This window comes from Neovison vison, chromosome 6, assembly GCF_020171115.1.
Source record: "Neovison vison isolate M4711 chromosome 6, ASM_NN_V1, whole genome shotgun sequence".
Taxonomy (NCBI): Eukaryota; Metazoa; Chordata; class Mammalia; order Carnivora; family Mustelidae; genus Neogale; species Neogale vison.
In genome coordinates this window covers 167,577,928-167,601,505 of record NC_058096.1, presented here as the reverse complement: position 1 = coordinate 167,601,505, position 23,578 = coordinate 167,577,928, and the positions used below count along the sequence as shown (strand labels likewise).

The window sequence follows — 23,578 nt, the reverse complement described above, 5'->3', positions numbered from 1 at the left end:
TAAGGACATAGCCCACCATTCACAGGGTACCCCAGAGCCGGAAAATCAAGAGCAAGGTGGGAGGCCAGCGGGGATCAAGAGAGATAGGAGAGAGGCCATGTCTTTAGGGAAGTGGAGAATGTTAGGGAAATGGAGAATGCCCTTGCACGTGCAGTAGTGCAAAGGATGTCAGTTGCTGTTAGAACACACGTGCTCACATCACCCGAGTTATACTTACAAAGCTTGTCCAAACCCAGACAGCCTTGGTGTGGGTGGAAAAGATGCACAGTGAAAGGCCCTGATTCCCACTGGCTTTGTTTTGTCATTTTTTTTTTAATCAATAAGAAATTTTTTTTTAAAAATAAGAAAAATAAATAAGAGAATAAACTTAGTCCAGAAGGAAATGAGATAAGTTTCTTCTCCCTGGCTTGGCATCCTCATTCGTGTCCCAGCTGGGCTGTAGGACTTGGTCTTCTGAGCAGAGGTCCCTCCGGGATCCTCCCACTCCGTGCGCTGTGCCTCTCACTTTCTTGGGGGCATTACGGTGGAGGCGCGGGGCCTGCAGGTCAGCATGGAAACCACCCTTTGTCCTGCCTTGTGGTCAGGAAGGGTGAGGGGCTCTAGGATCGGACCATTGGGTCCTACGACAGTAACGTGTCATTTGAGGGGCCGAAGGTGCTCCCTTGGCATGGGTCATTCTCTGGGGTGCTTGCAAAACTCAGGCCTGGGCTTGACTTCTGAGTTCCCAGGCTAAACTAGACTTCAACGTCCCTCTTTTGTTGCCTCTCTAATTGTGGCTTCTGCAGCAGCCAAGTGAACTTCTTTCCAAGAGAAGGACAGCATGCAGGCTGAAGCCCCTCACACAGCCTCACAGGCCGGGCCCCCCACAGCCTATTGTCCAGTCCGTCTGCCGTGCAGGTCTCTGTCCGTCAGCACACGCCCTCCCAACACCTGTACCCCATTGTAATGGAGCTTCTAAGTCAGTGTAGGCCCCTCATTTGAAAACCCACAGGCCTGGGAATTTGCCCCTACAACTCTGGGGTCTTTGGAGGGTCCCGGCAAGCTGGGAGGCCTCACTGCTCCCTCTCCTCCCTGGGTCACAGAGCAAGCAGTGGTTGGGCCAGCATTTGTAGAGGGCCCTAGAGACTCTGTCCAAAGTCCTCTTGCACACTGAGAGAGCCCTCTCCCACACATACATCCCTGGCCCTTTGTATTCTGGTGGTGTAGGTCTTATCTGCCCATTCTACAGGGCAGCAGCCTGAGTTCAAGGGAGCTGGCTCTTGAGGCCAGGCTCACAGTGGAGCAGGCACACAGACTCTGACTGCTTTGTTCTGCCAAGGTCATCGCCCTCTCGGTGGGGAATAAGCCTAGCGTCACCAACCCTTTCCCGGCGCTGGAGCCCGCCGTGGTGAAGTTCGTCTGTGCCCCACCCTCCAGGCTCACACTGACCCCCGTCTACGCCAGCCCACAGCTTGACCTGTCGTGTCCGCTGCTGCAGCAGAACAAGCAGGTGGTAAGTGAGCAGTGCTCGGGGAGGGTAGCAGGTCCATGGCGCGCCCTCGCCTCCATGCTCAGTGGCCCCTGCTTGGGGCCTGCTCCTGGGCAGCTTTTACATATCAGAGGGTTGGGGGTTGAAGCCCCAGAGGTGAGGGGCTCACCTAGAGTCCCAGTTGCTCGTGACAATGCCAGGTGGAGGTAGGGCGCCTATGGTCCCAGGCTCCCCCTCTCTCTGTGCGGCACTTGGCAGCTGGTAAAATCTCATCATTTTCTGTGACTTAGGGGCGTTGAGGTGGGCCTTTGGTCTGTGGGCAGCCAGTGTGTGTGTGGTCAGAGAGAAGACTACTGCACCTTTCTCAATGGGTGAGGAGAACGTAGGGAGGCTGTGTTTCAAACATACACATGGGAGGGGAAGAAAATCTTTGGGGGTTGCTCTGACAGGCAGGGATGGAAGATGAACCCTACAGGTCTGGTCCCCCTGGGCTTGTGACTAGTCTAGCCTTCCACCCCAGGATACCCAGAGGCCAGAGAGACAGATGCAGAGGACTCTAGAGCCCTCCTATTCAGGCTCAGGGGCACCAACAACCTCCTGGCCAGCCCCAGCCCCCAGGCCCTTCTCAGGCAGAGACCCAGCCGGCAGCTTTTCCTTCCTTCCTTCAACATGTGTTCATCCAGCACCTTCTGTATGCTGGGCGCAGAGTCCTGGGTTCAAGAATACAGAGTACTCAGGACAGGTGAGGCACCTAGAGGGGACAGGAGACCAGGAGGCCCACGGATAGCAGACGAGAAGGACGAAAGGTGGGGATTGCTGTGGAGTGCGGGAGGCAGGGTAGGATCCCTATCAGCGGAGGCCACTTCAGATGGGGCCATGAAAGGCCACAGTCAGGAGGACACCTACCATGTCAGGCCCCATGGTCAAGAGATGCCAGCCCAGAAGAGCTGAGGTAAGGGTGTCCCAGGCAGGTAGAATGGCAGTGCAAAGGCCTTGAGAATAGCCTGGGGTCTCTGTGTCCCTGCTGCCCACGTGGAAATCAGAATGGTTGTCTGTGCCAGGAACTTTCACCTGTGTGCCTCATTGCCCATTGCCAGGACCATCTGGGCAGCCAGGCTCGTTGGATCCCATTCATGGATTTGCCCACGAGCCCCGGAGGTGGGCAGGGTCCCAGAGGAAGAACCTAGATCTGCCCACTCCCATGTTTTCAGTGCCTTCTCTATGGCCCCTGCGGCTGGTTCTTTCCTCCCAGCCCCAGCCTTATGATCAGCCCCAAGGCGTGTCCAGCTGCCCTCTCCCTTGGTGGCTTCTGAGGGGCCCTGTGTCTCCTGAAGCCACCTCTAGGGATAGGACCCTCTTACCTCTTTGCCGTTTGCCTGGAGAGGACTCAGTGCCTAGTCTCTGTGCACACAACGGAAGCTTTCTGAAGCTTCCTGAAGCTGTTTACCTAGGTAGCCTATCCCAGTGGGGAAGGAGATCTGGGGTTTGGCTCCCCTGTGGGTAAAGGAGGAGAACAGCTTTGTGTCTGGTCAAAGTCACATTTCTTTGAAGCTCTGTGGGGGGTCACCGACTCCAGTTCTAGGACTCAGGAACAGCTGCCTGTCTGGCGTGTAACTCTGCCTCTCGGCCCCCGCATTCCCTGCAAGCTTGGGTGACTTGTCTTCCTGCTGTCCCGGTGGGTGTCTGCCTTCTCTGCCCTGTGTGCATCCCCAACTTGCTGTTCCCTCTGGCTTGGCTTCTCCTGTGTTCCCAGGACTCCCTCCCTGCCTCTTTCGCTTCTTTATTCAAATGCTACTCCTTGGAAGGGTGTCCTCAGCCTTTAGAACTTACCCAGAGTTTTCCCCTTCCCTCAACATTTTATATTCTGGCTCTCTTCTCCCCTGTCCCCAAGCTCTTACCATCATCCAGTGCCATAGAATTTACATGTTTATTTCCTTCTTTGTGAGTCTCTAGAAGAGAGCGCTACTTGGGGTAGGAGGTCAGTAATGTGATGGACAAATGAACCCAGGAATGAGCATCCCATGTCCCTGTCCCTGTGTCTTCTGCCCCCCTCTTTTAAAGATTTTATCATTTATTTTGACAGAGAAGAGAAAGAGAATGAGAGCATAATTGGGGGAGTGGCAGAGGGAGAAGCAGTCTCCCATTGAGCAGGGAGCCCGATGCTCGATCCCAGGACCCTGGGATTATGACCTGAGCTGAAGGCAGATGCTTAGCCAACTGAGCCACCCAGGTGCCCCTCTGCCCCTGACTCTTGCAGGGTCAAATGCCTAGAGAAGCCAAGTGAGGTGTTGGTGAAGGAAAGGGGCTAGGGGTATGAGGCAGGGATGCAGACCTGGAGAGCAGGCACCCCTTTGCAGGACAGCCTGCCCCCCCTCAGCTCCAGCCCCTTCAAGCCCAGGCTGACCAAACCTTCTCATTTTCAAAGAAAAACCCAGGCCAGGCAGATCGATGGGCATCTTCCTTGTCTTCACACGCTGGGCACCTGCCAAGTGAGCTGTGTCTGGCCGTCTGTTGGCTGTGACCTTAGGGTCAGCGCGGGGCTGTCTCTCTTGACGGAAGGATGACAGTCAGGCTGCGGAGCATTGCTCTGAATGGGCTTGTGCATGTCATAGATCTTACTCGTCAGGAAATAATGGACCTCAGAGACAGGATCACTGGGCCATCCATCAGGCCTGGTGTTGCGGAGCTGTGAGCTGTGCAGGCACGGCCCCTGCGATTTCTGATCTCACTAGGGGACCTTGAGAAAGATATATCCGTGCCATGCATTCCCGGGTGCAGTATCAATTTAATTTTATACCTCTCCAAAGCCAAAGGCCACCCAAGATATGTTTGCAGAGTAAATTATGGGCAAGGCCAAACGCCGGAACGCAGCGGAACAGTCAGAGTGACAAAGTGGAACCAGACTCCGGCCTGACCCCAATCCTCAGCTCTGGTCGTCCTGTGCTCAGCTCACTGCGGCTGAGCCCCGTGGCGTGCCGGGATGACTGATGACCCAGGGCATGTGTGGAGCCCTTGTCCGACCGGTACTCCAGGGAGAGGCCACACAGGGGAGGCCGCACACTCACAGGGGAGGCCTATGGGCTTTAAAATCAGACCAGCAGAGTTCTACCCCAAAACCTGTGTGACCTTGGGCAAGTTGTTGGATGTGTCTGAGTCTCAGCCTTCCCATTTGTTAAAATGGAGATAATGTTGCTCCAAATGCCAGTTGGAAGGATCCAAGTGTGCTTGGCACAGGATGTTAATGTCCTTCCCTGGGAGGCATTAGTTTCCCACCCAGGTTGCTTCTACAGGAAAGAGAAAATGCTACTTCTCATCCCTGCCCAGAGTCAGCAGCTCCTGGGTTGAATCCAGACTAGTTACAAGATCTTTGCATCCCTGGGGGTTTGTGCTGACCTGCGTTTAAAATTTGCTGTATGCTTTGGCTCAGTGTCATCTAGGGGAGAGAAAGCTAGAAGGACCTGGAGAGGAGTCTTCCTGGCACCAGTTGGGAGTTCAGGGACAGTCTCAGTCTGGACAGGCGAGGCTAGGCTGCAGGAACAAGTACCCTCAGATCCCAGGGCCTTTTCACAGCAGTTCATTTCTTCCTTGCACCCCCCGTGCATCACGGTAGTGGGGCACCTGGCTTCGTGTCACTGCTCTCTTCCTTCCGAGACACAGTCGGTGGGACACCCACCAGGTGGAATATGGCCAGAGAGAAGGAGAGCCTGGCAGGCTGATTTGCCCTGGAGGTGTTTTAAAGTCAGTTTCTGCCTTTCACCGGTCAAAGCAAGTGACCTGGTCCCTCCTAACTACAGGGGCCAGAGAAGTTGAGCCCCGATCTCTGGACCCACGGCTGCTGGAGAACTGGACATACCGGTGACTACCGCGCATGACCGCCCATTTCCAGACTTGCTTATTTGTTTCAGTGAGCCAGGCTGTTGAAAAGGATCTCGTATGACCCTTTTTTAAAATGGGGTCCTGGGAGGTGGGTTCTGCTGTGATGCTCACTTCACAGATGGAGAAACTAAGGTTCTCGGAGGTGGGCAGCTTGCCTGGGTGGTGAGAAGCCGAGGTTTGAGTCCAGGGAGTAGAATCCGGTTGTCTATGTGCTTAGGGTCCCTGCTTTGCTTCCTGCCCCACCTACCCCCTTGCCATCCGGGCAGGGAGCAAAGGGGATGAACCAGCCTCTGGGAGAAATGAGGCCGACTTGGCATGGGTTCCAAGAGGTGGATTTGCTTAGGGGGCCAGAGGTAATGGTACAGTGGTTGTAATTCAGGGTTTGGAACTGAACCCTGACAGTGTACTACTCATTTGCCGAGTTGCTTTGATTTGTTCCTTTTCTTCTCTGGAACTCTGCTTCCTCACCCTTAATGTGGGGATGGCAGCTCCCATCTCACTGGGATATTTAAGGATCAGGTGAGAGAGAACCTGGCTCTGAAAGGAGCTTTGCAAACCGAATGACTAGGACATTTCGAATGTTGTAACTGGTGTTCTTGTTAAACCCTTGGGGGCGATCATCCTAGAGGGGCTAGGCTGGGCGTGCATGGGGCAGAGAGGAGGTGGCAAGGATTTGGGAAGGTAAGGCCAAAGAAGAAGGAGAGCAGCCTGGCCAAGGTGGCGGTGGGAGGGTGTGGGCTCTAGGGTGGGGTCTCCTGACCTTGGCATTTCCAACATTTTGAACCAGAGCCTTACTTCTTGAGGGTGGTCCTATGCTTTGTGGGCCACATCCCTGACCCCTACCCTTTACATACCCGTTGCACCACCTGCCCCCCTGTTGTGATCATCAAAAAGGCTTTCAGACATTGCCAGGATCAGCTTTGGGGGAACAAATGTTTCCTCCCTCAAGGGGGACCATGGGCTGGAGTGAGAGGCCAGGTTGGACAGAGCTATGAGGCATCTTGAGGCGGGGCAGCATAGTTAATGACTTGCCCTCTCCCCCTACCCAGGCCCCAGGAGCCCTGAAGGCAGCCAGCCAGGTCTGGGGTGCCCCACACGATCAAGGGCAAATGTGCCCTGTTCTAGGTACGGCCGGGATGTGAGATTTCTGCCCCTTGTAGGTTCCGGTTTCCAGCCACCGCAACCCCATGCTGGACCTGGCCGCCTATGACCAGCAAGGCCGCAGATTCGACAACTTCAGCTCTCTGAACATCCAGTGGGAGTCAACCAGGCCCCTGCTGGCCAGCATCAGGCTGGAGCTGCCCATGCAGCTAGTGGCCCGGGACGATGGGAGCGGCCAGAAGAAGCTGCACGGTGAGCCCGGGTTGGGGGTGGGGTAGTCTGCTGACCCAGGCCAGGAGGACAGAGTGTAGTGAGACCCCAGATGGACGGGAGGGACACTGAAGGAGGGCTGGCGGCAACTATGGACCCCACTGGATCACTTTTTCAGGGATGGGCAGACAAACTGAGGCTCAGGGCAGGGGAGTCTCACGTCTCAGCTGGTCCAGATTAGCCAGCCTCCCAGGCTCCAAGCCACGTGCCTTCACAGACCAATGGTGGCCAGAAGTCACAGCCAGCGCTGCTCCCCGAAGCCGCACCAAACTTGGCTCCACGGGCCTGGTAACTCATACGGTGCATATAGTTTAAACCAACTCGGTCACGTATTTTTAGGACCAGAGACTTAAACTGTAAGAAGGAGGGAGGGGCTGCTTCCCTGGCAGCAAGGGGGCAAAAACCCAGCATCTGTTCTCCTCTCCCTGGACTCAGGCTTGCAGGCCATCTCGGTTCATGAGGCATCGGGGACCACGGCCATCTCCGCCACCGCTACTGGCTACCAGCAGTCCCACCTCAGCACGGCCAGAGTGGAGCAGCCGGTATCTGCCTGGGGCCCCGGGGAGGGAGTGGTTCCCCCAACCCCGCCCCACCGTTCCCGCTCACATCCTGCCCACTGTCCGAGCATCCGGAGCCCCCTGAGCTCACTGCATTCACTAACCCACACTCAAATCGAATGCCATGGGCTCACATGAACTGGGGTGCCTTCCTGCTGACCTCCTGCCTCCAACACCCCTATCCCTCATGCCTGGCACTCAGGCAGCTGGGGGGGGTTCCAAATTAAGGGCAGTCTGGCCCCGGCCCCTCATGGCCCCTACATACAACCTTGGGAGCCCTCGAGCTCATCTCTCCTGCCTCTTCTCCCGCAAGGCCCTGACCTCACACCCCACCTGGATGTGCCTCAGGGCCTTGGCCCTCCATGACTTTATACCCCGAGTCCCCGCTGCCTGGAACACCATCCCCCTCCTTCCCTTCACTCCTACCCAGCTGGTGGCCTCCTGTTCATTAGTCCCAGCCATATTGTCAGCCTGTCTGCAGAATGGTCCCTGAGCCTGGGCACTGAGTAGCTGCCCCCACCCCCAGCGTGGTATAGATGCCCCCCAACACACAGTTGCCATCATCCACATACACTTGGGTCAAGGCCTGTTGAATCTTCTCTCCCCACCCTAGCATCTCATGGGCATGGCTTATGGACAGCAAGGGAGGGCATATGGGAGGAGGTATGAGAAGGGCTCCCCCAGAGTGGTCTTACCTGGATGATCTGCACCCCATGGTGAGGGAGGGGCAGCAGTTGACTTGGGTTTTATATAGGGTGAAGGCAGCAGATGGTGGCTGGAAGGAGGAGGTGGGACTGGGTTCCAGGAGACCCAAAGTGCCAGGATAAGGAGCTTGAAGTTTCCTTCTGGGTAGTGGGGAGTAAGGGAAGCATTTGAAGGGGGTGGAACCCCAGCGGGAGCAGCACTGAGGCTGGCCTGGGGGGAGGTGGCCCTCAAGAAGCACACCTATATGCCCCTGGCAGTTTTGGGTCATCTGTTCCCCACTTGCACAGGGTGTCCCTTGGCTGTGGGTGGCCTCACGGGCCTCCCCCTTCTGGGCCTCGGCACTTAGGCTCTTTGGCTTTTCTCTAGTGAAAACTGCCCTTAACCTTCACTTCTTTGGCGTTTGCTCACCTGCGAGTCCCCCCCCACCCCTGCCACCTCCAACCTGTCCTTCACTGCCTTCACAACCCACCCTAAGCTCTGACACAGGCCATTCATTTGCTTTCCCTTTTAATCCTGACCTTAGATTCAATTCGCATCATTGCCAAGGGCACTTGTTGGACCCCTAGGGCTAGCATAGTGCTGGGTACAGGGGAGGAGCTCGAGCACGAGGACACGGGTGGGTCCGAGCTGGGTCAGGTCCAGCAGTCTCCCTGAAGGCCATGTGGCTGAATCACATACTTGGAAATGTGCGCCACCGAGGGAGTGAGGGGCAGTGCTAGTTCCCTTGTGAACCCACTGTGACGATATCCCCTCCACTCAGCCCCTTTGCTGCTTACCCAAGCCCCAGCCCCTTGCACATGGCTCCACAGCTGGTCATTTGCTATGTGTCCCCGCTTTCTTGGTGAGGGGAGGGTATGAATCACCCGTTTCATGGGGCCTGGAAGGTGGGGTGGGATGCAGGCCTGGGTAGAATTATTGGATGTCTCAAAGGGATGTGGCCTCTTGGCTGGGTTGGAACACGAAGGTTTTCCTGGAGCTTGTGTCCCCAACATACTGAGTGCCCTGGGATAACACCAGGACCCAGGGTTTCTAGAACTGCTCTTTAAGTGGGGAAGCCCGTGGGCTGGCCCTGGGCTGGCCCATTGCCTTTGACCTAATGGCCCTGTTTTGCTTCTCCAGTACGACCCTCTCGTGCCCGTGTCAGCCTCCATAGAACTCATCCTGGTAGAGGACGTGAGGGTGAGCCCAGAGGAGGTGACCATCTACAACCACCCCAGCGTGCAGGTACAGAGTTCTTTCCCTGTTACTGTGACACCTGGGTGTGGCCCATGCGGTGGGGATGGATGGGGGCTCGCCTCTGACACCCAGGCTGACCCCTCCTTACAGGCGGAGTTGCACATCAGAGAAGGCTCGGGCTACTTCTTCCTCAACACCAGCACCATGGACGTCATCAAGGTGGTCTACCAGGAGGCCAGGGGCGTGGCCACGGTGAGTGTGGGTCCTGTCCCCTTGCTCCTTGCAGTTCCTCCTTTGGGTGGCCTCGGGTGTAACAGAGTGGTTACTTCCAAAGTAGGTGCTTAATCGCACCAGATGCAATTGGTGAGGCCTTTTGAGTCTGTAGTTCATTGTTTGTGAAACTCTCATCATTTGTGAACTACCTTTGTGACTTCCGTTCCACGTCTATAAACTGCCCACGCTATTAGTGAACCAGAGGTTTCCTGTCAGTCTTTTAATTAAAACATGATATATAAGCAGCAGTGTAACAGTGATAAGGAAGGCTGCTTTTGAAAGGTGTATCAGCTTTTTCTGTTTTCCCCTATGTCTTTCTTGACCCGCTCCCTGTTCTGGCAAATACAGACTCAGCTGTGCCCACGGTGTGGAAGGGTTTAGGATTCTGCTTTTTGTCAGGAGTTGCACCCTCAGTTTTTCCCCACCATGTTGCTATGTAGGCTGGCTGACCTTTTTTTTTTTTTTTTTTTTAAGATTTTATTTATTTATTTGTCAGAGAGGAGAGAGAGCGAGCACAGGCAGACAGAGTGGCAGGCCAGAGGCAGAGGGAGAAGCAGGCTCCCTGCCAAGGAAGGAGCCTGATGTGAGACTCGATCCCAGGACGCTAGGATCATGACCTGAGCCGAAGGCAGCTGCTTAACCAACTGAGCCACCCAGGCGTCCAGGCTGACTTTTTTTAAAATATATTTTTTAAAGGTTTGTTTATGTATTTTAGAGAGATAGAGCGTTGAGGGGAGGGACAGAGGGAGAGGGAAAGAGAATCCCAAGCCGACTCGACTCTGTGCTGTGCTTAGAGCCCGATGCAGGACTGGATCCCATGACCCTGAGATCACGAACTGAGCCTAAACCAAGAGTCAGACGCCCAACCAACTGTGCCACCCAAGCGCCCCGAGGCTGCTTTTATGTAGCTGTTTGTACTTAGCTATTCTCTCTTTGTAGAGGATTTCAGTTGTTCAGATCTTTTTGTTTTTTTAAAAACAGCAATATAGTTATAGCAAAGAGTAAAAGCAAACAAACACCAACATCTTAAATGTGTGCATATGTGTGTAAGGAGTTATTTTGCAATCATGCAAACAGAACTTTCTCCAAAACAAACGTACCATGGAATGTATTGAACTTTAAATGCAGGCAGCCACGAACAAAGACATGACACCCAAGAGGTACCATTAAACTGCAGCTCTGCCGTGGCCCTTAGACTGCTCCGAAGTCCATTTCTCTGTACTCACTGACTGTCTTGACACAGGGAGTCACAGTTATTTGCCTCTGGAGTGGGACAGGTGTAAAGGACATGAGGGTCACGAGCAGGGTTTCCCGGGATGGGGAACATACATGGAGGTGCTATGCCACATGGCCCCTGATGTTTACTTTCAGTGTCAGAGAGTTGTAGGGAGTGGTGGGGACCATGGCAAAGTAGAAAGCAGAGACTGTTTCTGAGGGATAGCCACCAAGTGCCTCCAGGTGGCTTTTGTTTAATTTTTATTTTTTTTAATTTTTTTATTTTTCAAAAGGTTTTATTTAGTTCTTTAATTTAGAGAGAGAGCACATGCATGCAAGTGCTGGGGGAGGGGCAGAAGGTGAGGGAGAGACTCTCCCAGCATGGAGTGGCAGACTCCATGCTGAACTTAGAGCCCAACACGGGGTCTGATCCCATGATCATCACCCGACCTGGGCCAAAACCAAGAGTCAGATGCTCCACCAGCTGAGCCACCCAGATGTCCCCCACCCCACCTTTCGTTTTTGTTTTTTGTTGTTGTTTTTAAAGATTTTATTTATTTGAGAGAGAGAGAGAGAGCATAAGCGAGTGTGGGGGGGAAGCAAACTCCCACCTTACACACATATGCATACATTTAAGATTTTGGTCTTGATCCCAGGACCCCCAAGATCAAGATCTGAGCCAAAGTCAGACACTCAACCAGCTGTGGCCCCCAGGCACCCCATCTTTTATTATTTTTAATACCAGCTTTATCATGGTATAATTCGCATACCATACACCTTGCCTATTTCAAGTGTAAGGTCAGTCGGTGTTTAGTCACTCGTAGACACATGCATTCAGGACCGCGGACAGTTCTGGAGCGGAAACCCCTGTACACTCTAGCTGTGTCCCCCCTGTTCTCACCCAGAGAGACAAAAGAGCATTGGATTTTGTCAAATGGTTTTTCTATGTCTCTTGAAATACTGATGTGGTTTTTGTTTTTATCCTGTTGATATGATGTGTTGCATTAATTGCCTTTCAGACATTAAACCAACCTTGCATTTCTGGGGCAAATGCTACTTGATCATGATACGGAATTCTTTTTACATGTAACGAGACTCTGTTAATATTTCTTTGAATTTACACTAACAGCCCTAAGAGGTACTGGTCTGTGCTTTTCTGTCCCATGAGGTCTTCAGCCAGTGTGGGTATCCAGCAACATTGGCCTCACAGAATGAGGCCTGCTTCTTAGTTTTGGTAGAGTTTGTGTGGCATTGGTATGAAGTGCTCTTAAATATTGGGTAGAATTAACCAGTGAAGCCATCAGGACATGATCTTTACTTCCGGGGCAGGTTTTTGATTATTAATTCCATCTCTTTATATGTTACAGGTCTATTCACACTGTTTCTTTTTGAGTCCATAGCTTGGGTCTTTATAGGACAGAACACCCTTTTTAGGACAATTCAGATTTTTTGCTTCCTGGGTGTTTGTTCTGTTTTCACATTTACATCCCTCCAGTGATTGACCTTGGTCTCTACCTGGCTGTGGAGAGGCTTTCTTTTGGTTCCGTCCCTTGGTGAGGAAGCATGTCATAATAATTCTGTTTTCTCAGAGGCAGAGTCTTAGCCGACAGAACCTCTTAGGTGTGTCACCATAAATCAGAGCAAGAAAACATTTTCTCTCGCCACCTGGGAACAAATGTGTGTTGTTAGAGGCAGCAGGAGGGTTACTAGAAGTCTGAGATCAGAGGAAACTGTCCCCAGAGTATTTTTGTTCCCTTTTTAAAAGAATGGATAGTTCCCTGGCCATCCCTCCTGCCATGTAAATGAGCGTTCACTGTCACATCCTTCATACTAAAAGGAAAAGCTCAAGTCGTAAATAATTCTGACCGCTTGAGATATGCCTTGCTTTGCTTTACTTCTGGAGATTAAAAAAAAAGAACTCCCTTGTTATCAGCAGGGCTCCTGGGTGGCTCAGTCAGTTAAGTGTCTGCCTTATGACTTGGGCCACAATCCCAGGGTTCTGGGATCGAGCCCTGTGTCAGGCTCCCTGCTTCGTGAAGAGTCTGCTTCTCCCTCTCCCTCTGCCCCTCTCTGCCACTGGTGCTGTCTCTCTCACACACGTAAATGAATAATATCTTTTTTAAAAAGTCCCTGTTATCAAGAAGAGGGAAGCCTTGAGTTCAGAAAAAATGGGTACAGTGCCAACAAAACTTGAAGACCCTTTAGTTACATTTACCTTGCCTCTTATCTTTTGAATAAGCCCAGAGCATAGATCTGCAGCCAGAGAATGAACTCTCCTCCAAGAACAAGAGCTTCTAAGAGCCTGTGTTGGACTGGGCTGCCCCTATATGTTGTGAGTCCCCCATCTCTGGAGGCAGCCAAACAGGAGGTGGGACACTTGTCTGGAAGACTCGAGATGGGATTTCAACATCAGAGCCAAGTTTCCCCAGGAGACCTCGAGTGCCTATATAGTCCCACAATATTAGGTTTACCCCCATGCCGTCCCTGTCAGTAGCAGAAGCTAGGCTTCTCTAGTCAAGACAAGTAATGATGTTCCCATTCTAAGAGGGTCCCAGGAGAGCCCCAGCAGTTCTCTCTTGGTTGTGGGCGAGCCCATGCTCATGTGTCTCATCCTGCCGTGGTTCCTGTGGAATGAGACAGAGCACTCAGGTCAGGCATGACCCCCAGGACGAGCCTAGCACTGTGGAAAGCACCACAGCGTCCCATGTGGCAGGTCCCACGAGGCGTTCTCGGGGGCACCTTGACCATTGGGGTCTCTGCTTCCTGTCAACTCACGCCTGGACAAAGACCCTTGCACCTCGAGGTACAGCTTGAGCTCCGGTTCCCTCTGCCTCTTCTGTAACCTGCCGGAGATGTTTTTCATGGAGCGTTGACAATCGGTGACAGTTGTTTCTGAAGGAAGTTTACACATTTTCTTTGGCATTTTCCAGCTGCTAATTAGCAACATTCTCGTTTCCCTTAATCACAGAGACGAGAAAGCCCACAGCAGTTCTTCAATTAGCTCACAGAAGATGTTTCTTTCTTTCTTATTACTACACATTCAGGATGCAAGAATGGCTCCTGGGTGTGCTTCGGCTTCTGAGCATCTCTGGAAGGGAGCTGTCACGCTCACACACCAGGGCCATTATGAAGGCTCTCTGGCCACACAATGGAGCGCCGTGCATGGCTATGCTGAATTCTTACACCCCCTGCCCCCCACAAACTCCCTGCGAGCAGCCTTTAGTTCATTTCTGGCTGGCTTGCCCCTAGGAGTGCTTACCTGACTGAAACTTAGGTTCCTTTTTTCTCACCCTTTCTTTCCATTTCAAATCAAGTCCTCTACGCAGAACCCATGTAACTAGAAGGGGAGGCAGGGATGGGGGCGCGTGACCTACTGTGCGCCATGCACTTCATACCTTTAAAGTAATGCATTCATTCTGCAAAGACTGGTGATGGTCCAGGTGCTGGGAGTTGGTGGGGAACAAATTATGAGCCACATTGTCTCCGTATCCTCAGTCCTTTGAGGCCTAGCCAAGCACAGCGACCTTATATATTCAAGGAGTGTTTCCAGAAGCAAGAGGGGATGGGTAGCAGGTGGCAGCCGTGGGCTTTGAACTCGGGTGTGTGTCCTGCTTTTCCCCCGAGAATGACCTGAGGACAGTGGTACCTGTCCCAGTCCTGGATGGATTTTCATCCAGCATCCAAGCCAGGGCTCTTCCCTCTGCCTGTGACTTTCCTGTGTTTGTGGTCACCACCTACAGGTCTCAAGGACATGCCCTGACCACCACCCCCTACCCCATGCTATTGACAAGCACTCTTTAGTAGGAAATGGGAGCTGATGACTCCTGGGACATTTGGACATATTTGTAGGGTTCCTCCTCTTCTATAAATACCACCCATCCGAGGATAAGCCTGAAGCGTGTGGGGGCCTAGGGAAGCAAGGAGCTGAACCGGTGCAGGCGGCATCTCAGGGGCTGGGCGGTTACACGGGGACATCCACAGCATCACTCACAAGCGGAGCTGCCTCTGGCTCCACTAGCAGGGTCTTAATGAGCAGTAATGCATTCATCGTCTCCGAAGAGATGACAGGACTCTCCTCTCAGCTCAATATGTGCTGAAGTTCTCAGGTGGCACCTTCAACACCTAGAGATGAGAATTCGCTCTGGGCCTGGAGTGTCCCCTCCTCCTCCTCTCCATACGCAATGCCCCCGGATGTCAGTCAAGAAGCAGGTGGACCCAGAACGCCTGGAGAGGCAGGCAGGCACAGTCCAGAGTTAGTAGTGATGCTGGTCCCCTCGCGGCCAGTAGAGGCCTGGTAGACACCCTCCCTTCCCCAAGAGGGGCCTGTCTCACAGGCGGCCCAGCAGAGCTCGCCCTTGACGCCTTGCTCAGCAGGGGCAAGGGGAGTGGCTGTGTGCGGTGGGAGGACAGCTTGATGCTGCTCTCTGCGTCCGTCATCCGGAAGGATGAAGGCAGCCAGACGTCCAGCCTCTGGGAAATCAAGTGGAAGACGAATTGATTTCTGCTCGCCTTTTTGTCATTGTTTAAAATGCACAAAATGGTCCTTTTGAAGGGGGAGGGGAGAGCTAGAAAAAGCCCTCCATGCTTTTACCTGTGAGGGTCCATCTGCCGCCAGTATAACATGTAATTTCTCAGCGCCGTGAAGGACGCACTGGCCCCTGACAGCACCAAGTTCCGCAGGAGGATTAGATTGGAGCCTTGAATTAGGTTTTCAAAGATAGCTCTGGTTTCTCTCTCGAATTTGTAAATGTGTTCACATTAAGGGAAAAGGAATAAGCTGGGTGAATCATCCCTGGCCAAAGGGGAAGCCTGGTGCTTCCCAGACCCCGCTCCTTGGCCCGTATTTCGTACCAGACTCGGGTGGCGGTGGCTCAAATTGCCAAGGCATCACTCCAGGATACGACCGTGATTTCCACTCTGGGATCTTTGTTAATCAACTTTAAGTCATCGTGCAGAAGAACTTGGGCACGCCTCCTCGGGGCTGGTGTGCCCTTGAGCTCAATGATACTGCCAGCGTGGCCAAGCTTGCTAATCCTCCATGCCCCCAGCTCACTGTGGGCTCGGCCCTCAGTCTCAGTCCTGGCCTTTTCCTGGGCTGCCCTCCTCTCTTGTCCACGGTTCCATTTTGGTTGCTGCAGGCATCTCGCTCTGGCAGAGTGTGGTAGAAGGAGCCCTGAACTGGGAGCTCAGGCACCTGGATTTTCTTCTCAGTGCTGCCCCTTCAAGGCTCAGTTCTCACCCTGTGTGGGCCTCAGTTTCTCCCCTTCAATGTGCATTGAAGGAGTTGGACTGCAGTCAGTACTTCCCAAAGAGATGAGGGTACATGGGTTTGCAGACTTTTTTTTTTTTCTAGAATTTGTAGTTCTTCACAAAGTTAATATTAAAGCTAAGCAGACAGACTAGAATACCAGGTTTCTTTGCCATCACTACAGTAACCTAGAGCTGTACCCTGGGTCTTGGTCTGATCAATACATGTTTATTGGGGACTGAGTCTGTGCCAGATGCTAGGCCCAGCCCTGAGAGAGGCTGGTGAGAAGATAGCCTGGGGGAGGATGGACACTAGACCATGATCTCTGTCACAGCCCAATTATAAGCAATAAAGCTGCACCAGGAAAAGTGAGCAGCAGTAGCAAAGAAGCCTTAGCTGTCTAATTTGGGAAGACTTTCCTAGGAAGGATGCTTGAGCAGAAGCCTGAAGGATGAGGAGGAGCCAGCCGGTGAAGATGGGGTGCAGGGAAAAAAGCCCCAGGTTGTTAAGATGGGCTATGCAGCCCTGAGGCAGGCAGGCAGGCTCTAGCTGGCTTTGAGAACCAGAGCAGAACAGTGGCTGGAGCCTGACGGTGGTGAGGGAGCAGGTTTTGCAGTGACATTAGAGCCCTGGGCAAGGGCCAGCTTCATGCCAGTTTCTTTTAGGACATATGAAGGATTTGGACTCACTTTCTGGGCCACCTTCAAAGGGTTTTAACCTGGATATGATGTGACCACGTTTGGATGTCTCCTTTGGTTCAGAAACCTGCTTTTCTTCCCCCACAGGTTCTTAATACTGACATTGTAGCTTTCCAAACACTGAATCCCTGTAAACCGCCCCCCTTCCCACCTCCTGCCAAATGACTCTACCAGCGCAAACTGCAGCCAGCAAAGCCAGGGCCAGACAGGGATGGGAAGCCACCCTCTGGACCCAGCCACCAGCTCCGTGGCTTACCCCCCAACCTGCCCAGCCCCCAGACCACCCAGTTGAGATACATGCCAAGCAATACAACATACCACTGTGGGCACATGGGCAGCATGAGATAGTGATTATGGTGCAGTTTGAATGTGGGATCCGTGAAGCAGATAGGGAAAGAGGGAGGTTTAAAATGGGGGGGGGGCGCCTGGGTGGCTCAGTGGGTTAAGCCGCTGCCTTCGGCTCAGGTCATGATCTCAGGGTCCTGGGATCGAGTCCCGCATCGGGCTCTCTGCTCAGCAGGGAGCCTGCTTCCTCCTCTCTCTCTCTGCCTGCCTCTCTGCCTACTTGTGATTTCTCTCTGTCAAATAAAAAAATAAAATCTTAAAAAATAAATAAATAAAATAAATAAAATGGGGGTGGGGGTGTCTTTGCAGCGAAGACTGGAACACAGTCGCTCAGGTGTGACCCTCCACTCAGAATCTTCACGAGATCCCTACTTCAAACACGGCCAAGGCAGACATGAATGTCGGGATGAATGAGACTCACAGAGCGAATATTTGAGACTGTGGTAGCCTCTGTGGTCTGTTTACAGGTTCTGAGATTCTGTGGGGTCAGATGAGGACCGCCAAGTGAGGGTTTCATTCAGAAAGGAGCTATGTCATGCATGGCACAGTCTTCTATTGCTGAAGCTGCAGAGGCAGGTGGCGTGCACTGGAGATGTGAAACCTTGGTTGGTGCCCTTGTGTGTGTCCGTGGCCTCTGACTGCCCTGCTTTGAGCAGCTTCCATTTTTTTAAATCTTAAATTGTAAATCTTACCAAGTTGAAGTAAATGTACTTCAAGATCCACCCTGGTTCTATCATGTTACATTTCAAGCCCTTCGCCTGGCTGGCAGTGGGGGCTCAAAACGAGGAGTAGGCAGGACAGTAGCTGGGTTAGGATTTTCCTTGTCCGCTGCTTCTGTGCCCTGGCCTGGAGGCCTCCTGGAGGTGGTGTCTCATGGGTGATGGGCTGATGCCACATGCAGCTGTTGGACTGAGCACCACTCCCCAACCTTGCAGGTGTACCCTTTGCTCCCAGGCATGTCGACCATCATGATCCACGACCTGTGCCTTGCCTTCCCGGCCCCAGCAAAGGTGGATGTGTACGTCTCAGACATTCAGGAGCTCTACGTACGCGTGGTGGATAAGGTCAGTAGCAACTTCCTGACAGGGCCCTCCGCTGCTGGTTCACAGAGATGCGGAGAGTGGTGAGGCTGTAGGAATTACTTTCCTCATGCCCTTTGCTCTTTTTTCTGGTCTCTGGGTCCCTCTACCCACCTCCTGAGTTGTTTGGAGCTTCTAGAGCTGTCTTGCCTCCGTCCCTCCTTGTGCACAATGTGGAGGAACCTCTGAGTTTAGACTTCCACGCCAGTTTACATCAGGAAAGTTCAGCTGTAAGTCCTGCCCGAAGTTGTCTCCTCCTTAGACCCGACCTGGAAATGCCCGTCCTCTAGCTGATGTAGGTTACTAGTCTACACTAAGCAAGGCTTACACCCTGCTGATGGTGAATTTCTCCCTGGTGTGTGGGTTGTGGATTCGTGGGAATCTTAGTGGCGAATGAGTAAAACACACTACTGCTAAGTGCTTTTGGGAAAGGAATACATGACAGATCTGGGCTTTTCTTGAATGCCAGTGAGAATTTATATTGCTCCAAATACCTGAAGGAGCTATGGCCAGGCTTACAAGGGTCTCTGGTTCCTAGTTTCCTGACCAGAGAGAATGGTTAGTAATTAAAATGTTTGAGCAGCTTACAGTACCCAAAAAGCCAATATTCTCTTATGTAACTTCAGATATTCCTTCTGCGGTCCTATTTCCTCATCAGACTTCGGTTTCTTCACTAAACATGTCTGACGCTCTGTATGCCAAGGCTCTTACGGTATACGCTGCCAGGTGTGAGCATTTTGGTCAGTGACCATTATTGAACGCCTACTGTACGTCATCCTGGCTGCATCTTATCACTCTAACTATCTTCTTAGCTCTTTAAGAGTGTAATTGATGAATCTGAGTATCCCCAAAGTCCCCTGTGTACAGGAAGCACTTAATTGATATTCATTTGTTGATTGGCCTATATCTGGAGCTCAGCCTGGGCCGGTGGGTTTGAGGTTAGCAACACTTTGGCAGAAAGCCTTGGAGTGCCACCAGTGCTAGAATTAGTCACTCAAAGGCTACCCTGAATCTCTGTCCCCACGATGCAGGTGGAGATTGGGAAGACGGTCAAGGCCTATGTCCGCGTGCTAGACTTTCACAAGAAGCCTTTCTTGGCCAAATACTTTGCCTTCATGGACCTGAAGCTCCGAGCGGCTTCTCAGATCATCACGTTGGTGTGAGTCCTCCCAGGCGTCCCAGAAAGCCATCACAGGGATAGCACTGGCAGGTTGAGGGGAGAAGTCCCAGCCCTTCCCTCTGTTCCAGGGCCCTCGACGAAGCCCTTGACAACTACACGGCCACGTTCCGCGTCCATGGTGTGGCCATTGGCCAGACCAGTCTCACCGCAACGGTGATGGATAAAGCTGGACAGCGAATCAACTCGGCCTCCCAGCAGATCGAGGTAAAACTAGGCCTCCTACTGCCATGTGGTGTCCATCCATCCCTCACCACCTGTACGCATGGAGTGGGAAATGTGTCATTTTTGCAACAGGCTTGGAGTTTTAGGGGTCATCCAGGAAGCTGCCGTGGAGAAACCATATTAAGATCTCTGCCCTGCCATGTCCTCTGACTCAAAGGGAGCCCCCCCCCCAACCAGTCCCCGGGAAGGTAGCACCACAGGGAGGGGCCTGAGGAACTCCCATCTCCCTCTGGGACATGGGGGGCAGGATGTCACTCAGAGATGTCACTCAGAGGGGAGAGCCACTTGTCACATGGCCGGGGAGGGCACAGTACTCTGTAAAGCCTTAAGTGCCAGAAAGGAGTAGCTGGGCAGGAGCTGTGGGCCGATTAGGCTCACATCTAGACGCTCATCCTGACCGTTGCTCCAAACCAGCCCTCCGAAGGAGTGGGCTCCTGTCATGGCAGCTCCCGGAGCAAGTGGGGATGTCAGGAGTCATCTCCATGTGTGAGTTAGGACTGTCTTGTGACCTTAGGTGTTTCACAGGAGCCTTCTAGTCCCCAGGGGCCAAGGCAGCCATGGCTCCAAATTCAAGTCCAAGTTTCTTCCTCAGTGGCAGTGCCGAGATGCGTGCCCTCCCGTCGGCATCCTCCACAGGCCTGTCCACTCAGCGGCTGGCAGGCTTTATATTAAATGGTTCTGAAGCCAGCAGTTGTGGTTTGTGCCTCTGGATGGGAGGGCTCCTTTCTGGTGATGGAGAATTCATTTCTGCCTATAAATAGCGCAACGCCACAGAGATTAATCCTCATGCACAAAGCAGCCCCTTGGCCAACTGGGCTCTGTGCTCCTGTCCGGGTTCCTCCTGCGCTCCTGCTAGGCGGAGCCGGGGGGGCGGCCAGGCAGGAGGAGGATGTCAGGCCTTCCATGGTGCAGAGAGACAAGGGCGTCCTTGTCCCTGACCCCCCCCCCAACCCCTCTTCCTTCATCTGAGAATTTTGAGAGCATTGAAAAAGAGAACTGTCCCCGGGCAATTTATCAGTAGAAATTGGAGAAATGCTTTGCAAGGGGGAAAACCTTGAAGGCAGCGGAATGTGAACTCTGCCATGTATCAAAATCCCCTGGAAGACTTGTTAAAACACAAATCTCAGGGACAATCCCCTTGCCATTCTGATTCCATAGATCAGGGTGGGCTGGAGAATGGGTATTTCTAAAAGATCTCAGGTAACACTGATATGGCTGGCCAGGGGACCATGAGGTGAGAGCCTTATAGGAAGGTTTCATGTGACAAAGATGTGTTTATTTTCACGGGGCTTCAGGTCTGGCGAAACGAAGCAGGGTTGCAAACAGCAGAACCTGCCCCTGGGTACCACAGATCCTCAGGCCCCGGACAGGCTGAGGTCCTGGGGAGGGGAGCTCAGGCTCTTCTTGAGCTCGGGAGGACCCAGGTCTACCCCAGTCCCCTCTCCCAGAGCAGGGACGTCCAGGAGCCACGGTCCCTCTCCCTGAATACGATCAGGGTGGACTCTGCCCAGCCGGGTGCCCTCAGAACACAACAGCCCCTTCCTCTCTTGTGTTTCCACATGCAGGTCTTTCCCCCGTTTAGGTTGATACCCAGGAAGGTGACGCTGATCATTGGGGCCATGATGCAGGTAGGAGCCAAAGGCTGCATGCTTGCCCACACCCAACCTGTGGCCCCTGCCTGGCTCCAGGCCCGCGCCCCACCCCCACCCTGGGTGTCAGGAGGCTAAGATGGAGAGCTCGGGTGTGTCGGCGCCCTCACCTCCAAGGATGAGACCCGGGGGCTGACTGGGCACTGCTGCTTCTCCCTGCTCCAGATCACCTCGGAGGGCGGCCCGCAGCCCCAGTCCAATATCCTCTTCTCCATCAGTAACGAGAGCGTTGCCGTGGTGAACAGCGCGGGGCTGGTGCGGGGGCTGGCCGTCGGCAACGGCACTGTGTCTGGGGTCGTGCAGGCTGTGGACGCTGAGACTGGCAAGCTTGTCATCGTGTCTCAGGTAATGCACATGGGCTCCTCTGGTCATGGGGGCTCCTGAAGCCTCTAGTTGTGGGGTGCACTTCTCCCCCCAGCAGCTGGCACGCCAGTCAGCCATGATGTCAAGGAGGTCTGTTTACTGGGGTCGGGCTGTTACTGGTCCCAAGGGCACCCCCCCCTTCCTGAAGGCCCTGCTTCTGCCCTCTGAATCCACAGCCCCTCTCTGCCATCTGCCCTCCACTAGGGCCAGTCCGGCCAACCTGGGGATGTCTTCTCCAGATTGAGTCTCCCTAGCTGCTTCTTTTTTTTTTTTTAAGATTTTATTTATTTGACAGACAGAGATCATAAGTAGGCGGAGAGGCAGACGGAGAGAGGAGGAAGCAGGCTTCCCGCTGAGCAGAGAGCCTGATTCAGGGCTCAATCCCAGGACTCTGGGATCATGACCTGAGCCAAAAGGCAGAGGCTTTAACCCACTAAGCCACCCAGGAGCCCCTCCCTAGCTGCTTCTTAAAGGACAGGATCTCTAACGCTGTCCCTGCCCTGGGGACATTCCAAGGCACGATGGTGGTAGCAGCTATGACAGCGGACTCTGCACTGGGCACTTTACCCTTAACTCCTTTAGCTCCCCTGGTACCCCTGCCCCAGTCATTTGCTGCTACCCAGTTTCCCTATCATGGGCCTAAGGAAGAGCTAGGGGCCCAAGGCTTGGGGACATTCAGATGGAAGAGAAGGGTACTGTTGCCTCCGACATGCTTTGTGGCTTAGTGTGGGTTTTCAGGGGTGTGCATAGCTTGGCTACTACTGTAAGCATGGACAGTTGGACACCAGTAGGATTTCAGAAGCAGACTTGTATTTTCAGGAAAAAAGGAAAACCTGAATCATGAACTAGTCACTTTTGCTCCACTGGAGGTTAAGTTATTCCCCAAGCTTCTTGGCTGGACTCCGGAACATTTACGAAGTGCTTTTCTGGATTAGCAGAGACATAGGAAGGCTCAGCTAGGGGAGTCTTCCCTGTAGTGGGGGTTCTTCCTGCCCCTAATCAGCGGCCCTGACTCCAGGTGGGAGAAAGTTGGTTTCTTTTTTGTTTCTTTTTTTCTTTTTTTCTTTTAAGTGAGCTTCACACCAAGTGTGGGGCTTGAACTCATGACTTTGAGATCAAGAGTTGCATGCTCCACTAATTGAGCCAGCCAGGTACCCTAAACATTGGTTTCTAAGTCTGATCATGTTCTTTGTTTCCCAGGGGTGGGCACCTCATTGGGCTCCTCAGGGGAGATGGGAGATGGTCTCCATGTGCTGAGGACTTGAGTTCTCCCTGACAGCCTGTGAACATGGTGACTTGCGGAAGTGTCTGCTCTAGCAAGACCATGGACAGCCTTTTCAGAACCCCATTTCCTGGTTCCTTGTCTGGCATAAGGGCTCCCTGGAAGGTGTCCGTGAGCTCCCCTGTGTTCACCACATCTGAACACAGGGCACCCAGGGGAGCTGGTGTGCGTATCGTCCTGGAGAAGGGGAGGCTAATGCGTCCTCCTTCCCCGAGGCTGACTTTGATCCGACATTGAGTTCATTGATTTACTCCCTTTTGCTGGAGTTTCAGCATCTCTGTAAGGATTGTGCTTAAACCACAAAGTCTTTTTGAATCATGGAGGTAGATGCCCTGATTCTACCTATCGATTTTATAAAGCCAACAAGAAAGCCTTGGGAATGTGAATCTGTCCTGTGGCATATAGCAGGATTCAGATAGACGTCCTGGAGAATAAGATGAAGGACCAACGAGATGTTGCTTTTTTTTCTCCCCCCTTCTAAAGAAAGGATTGCAGCTTTGGGAACTAGTTTATTTTTCTCCTCCTGAGGGCCCAGGTGGCTGAAGTGGCAGCTGGCTGTGACTTCAGCTGGAGGGGCAGACAGCCATGCAGTTCCCTCCCAGCCACTTCTCTTCCTGGTCTGACCTCGCTGGGCCACCTCTCTTTGTGTCTCCCATCTGGCGAGTCAGGAGAGGAACTGGGTTAAGGTCCTGGTGCCCCCTGGCAGCTGGAAAGGTTGGGCCACCAGCACCAGCTGAAAGCCATCTTCTTGAGCCCAGGCAGGTAGGGGCTCGGCTAAGGCCCATGTATCCACAGAGTGTGTGGGAGCTCAGAAGCTCCCGGTTCCATCTGTCCAAACCAGGTCACCGATGCAGCACCCTTGGCCAGGGTG

At 53.1% G+C, this 23,578-nt stretch overlaps 1 protein-coding gene across 1 annotated transcript in view; it reads left to right on the top strand.

The window, feature by feature from the left end:
• Positions 1-23,578, top strand: part of NUP210 (nucleoporin 210) — a 74,677-nt gene that overhangs the window by 28,412 nt on the left and 22,687 nt on the right. Inside the window, exons 13-22 of the mRNA XM_044252907.1 lie at positions 1,319-1,492; positions 6,505-6,697; positions 7,151-7,257; positions 9,097-9,201; positions 9,304-9,405; positions 17,868-17,996; positions 19,043-19,170; positions 19,260-19,395; positions 20,979-21,041; positions 21,228-21,407. Coding sequence (XP_044108842.1) covers positions 1,319-1,492; positions 6,505-6,697; positions 7,151-7,257; positions 9,097-9,201; positions 9,304-9,405; positions 17,868-17,996; positions 19,043-19,170; positions 19,260-19,395; positions 20,979-21,041; positions 21,228-21,407 — 1,317 coding nt within the window. The remainder of the gene's footprint in view (positions 1-1,318; positions 1,493-6,504; positions 6,698-7,150; positions 7,258-9,096; positions 9,202-9,303; positions 9,406-17,867; positions 17,997-19,042; positions 19,171-19,259; positions 19,396-20,978; positions 21,042-21,227; positions 21,408-23,578) is intronic.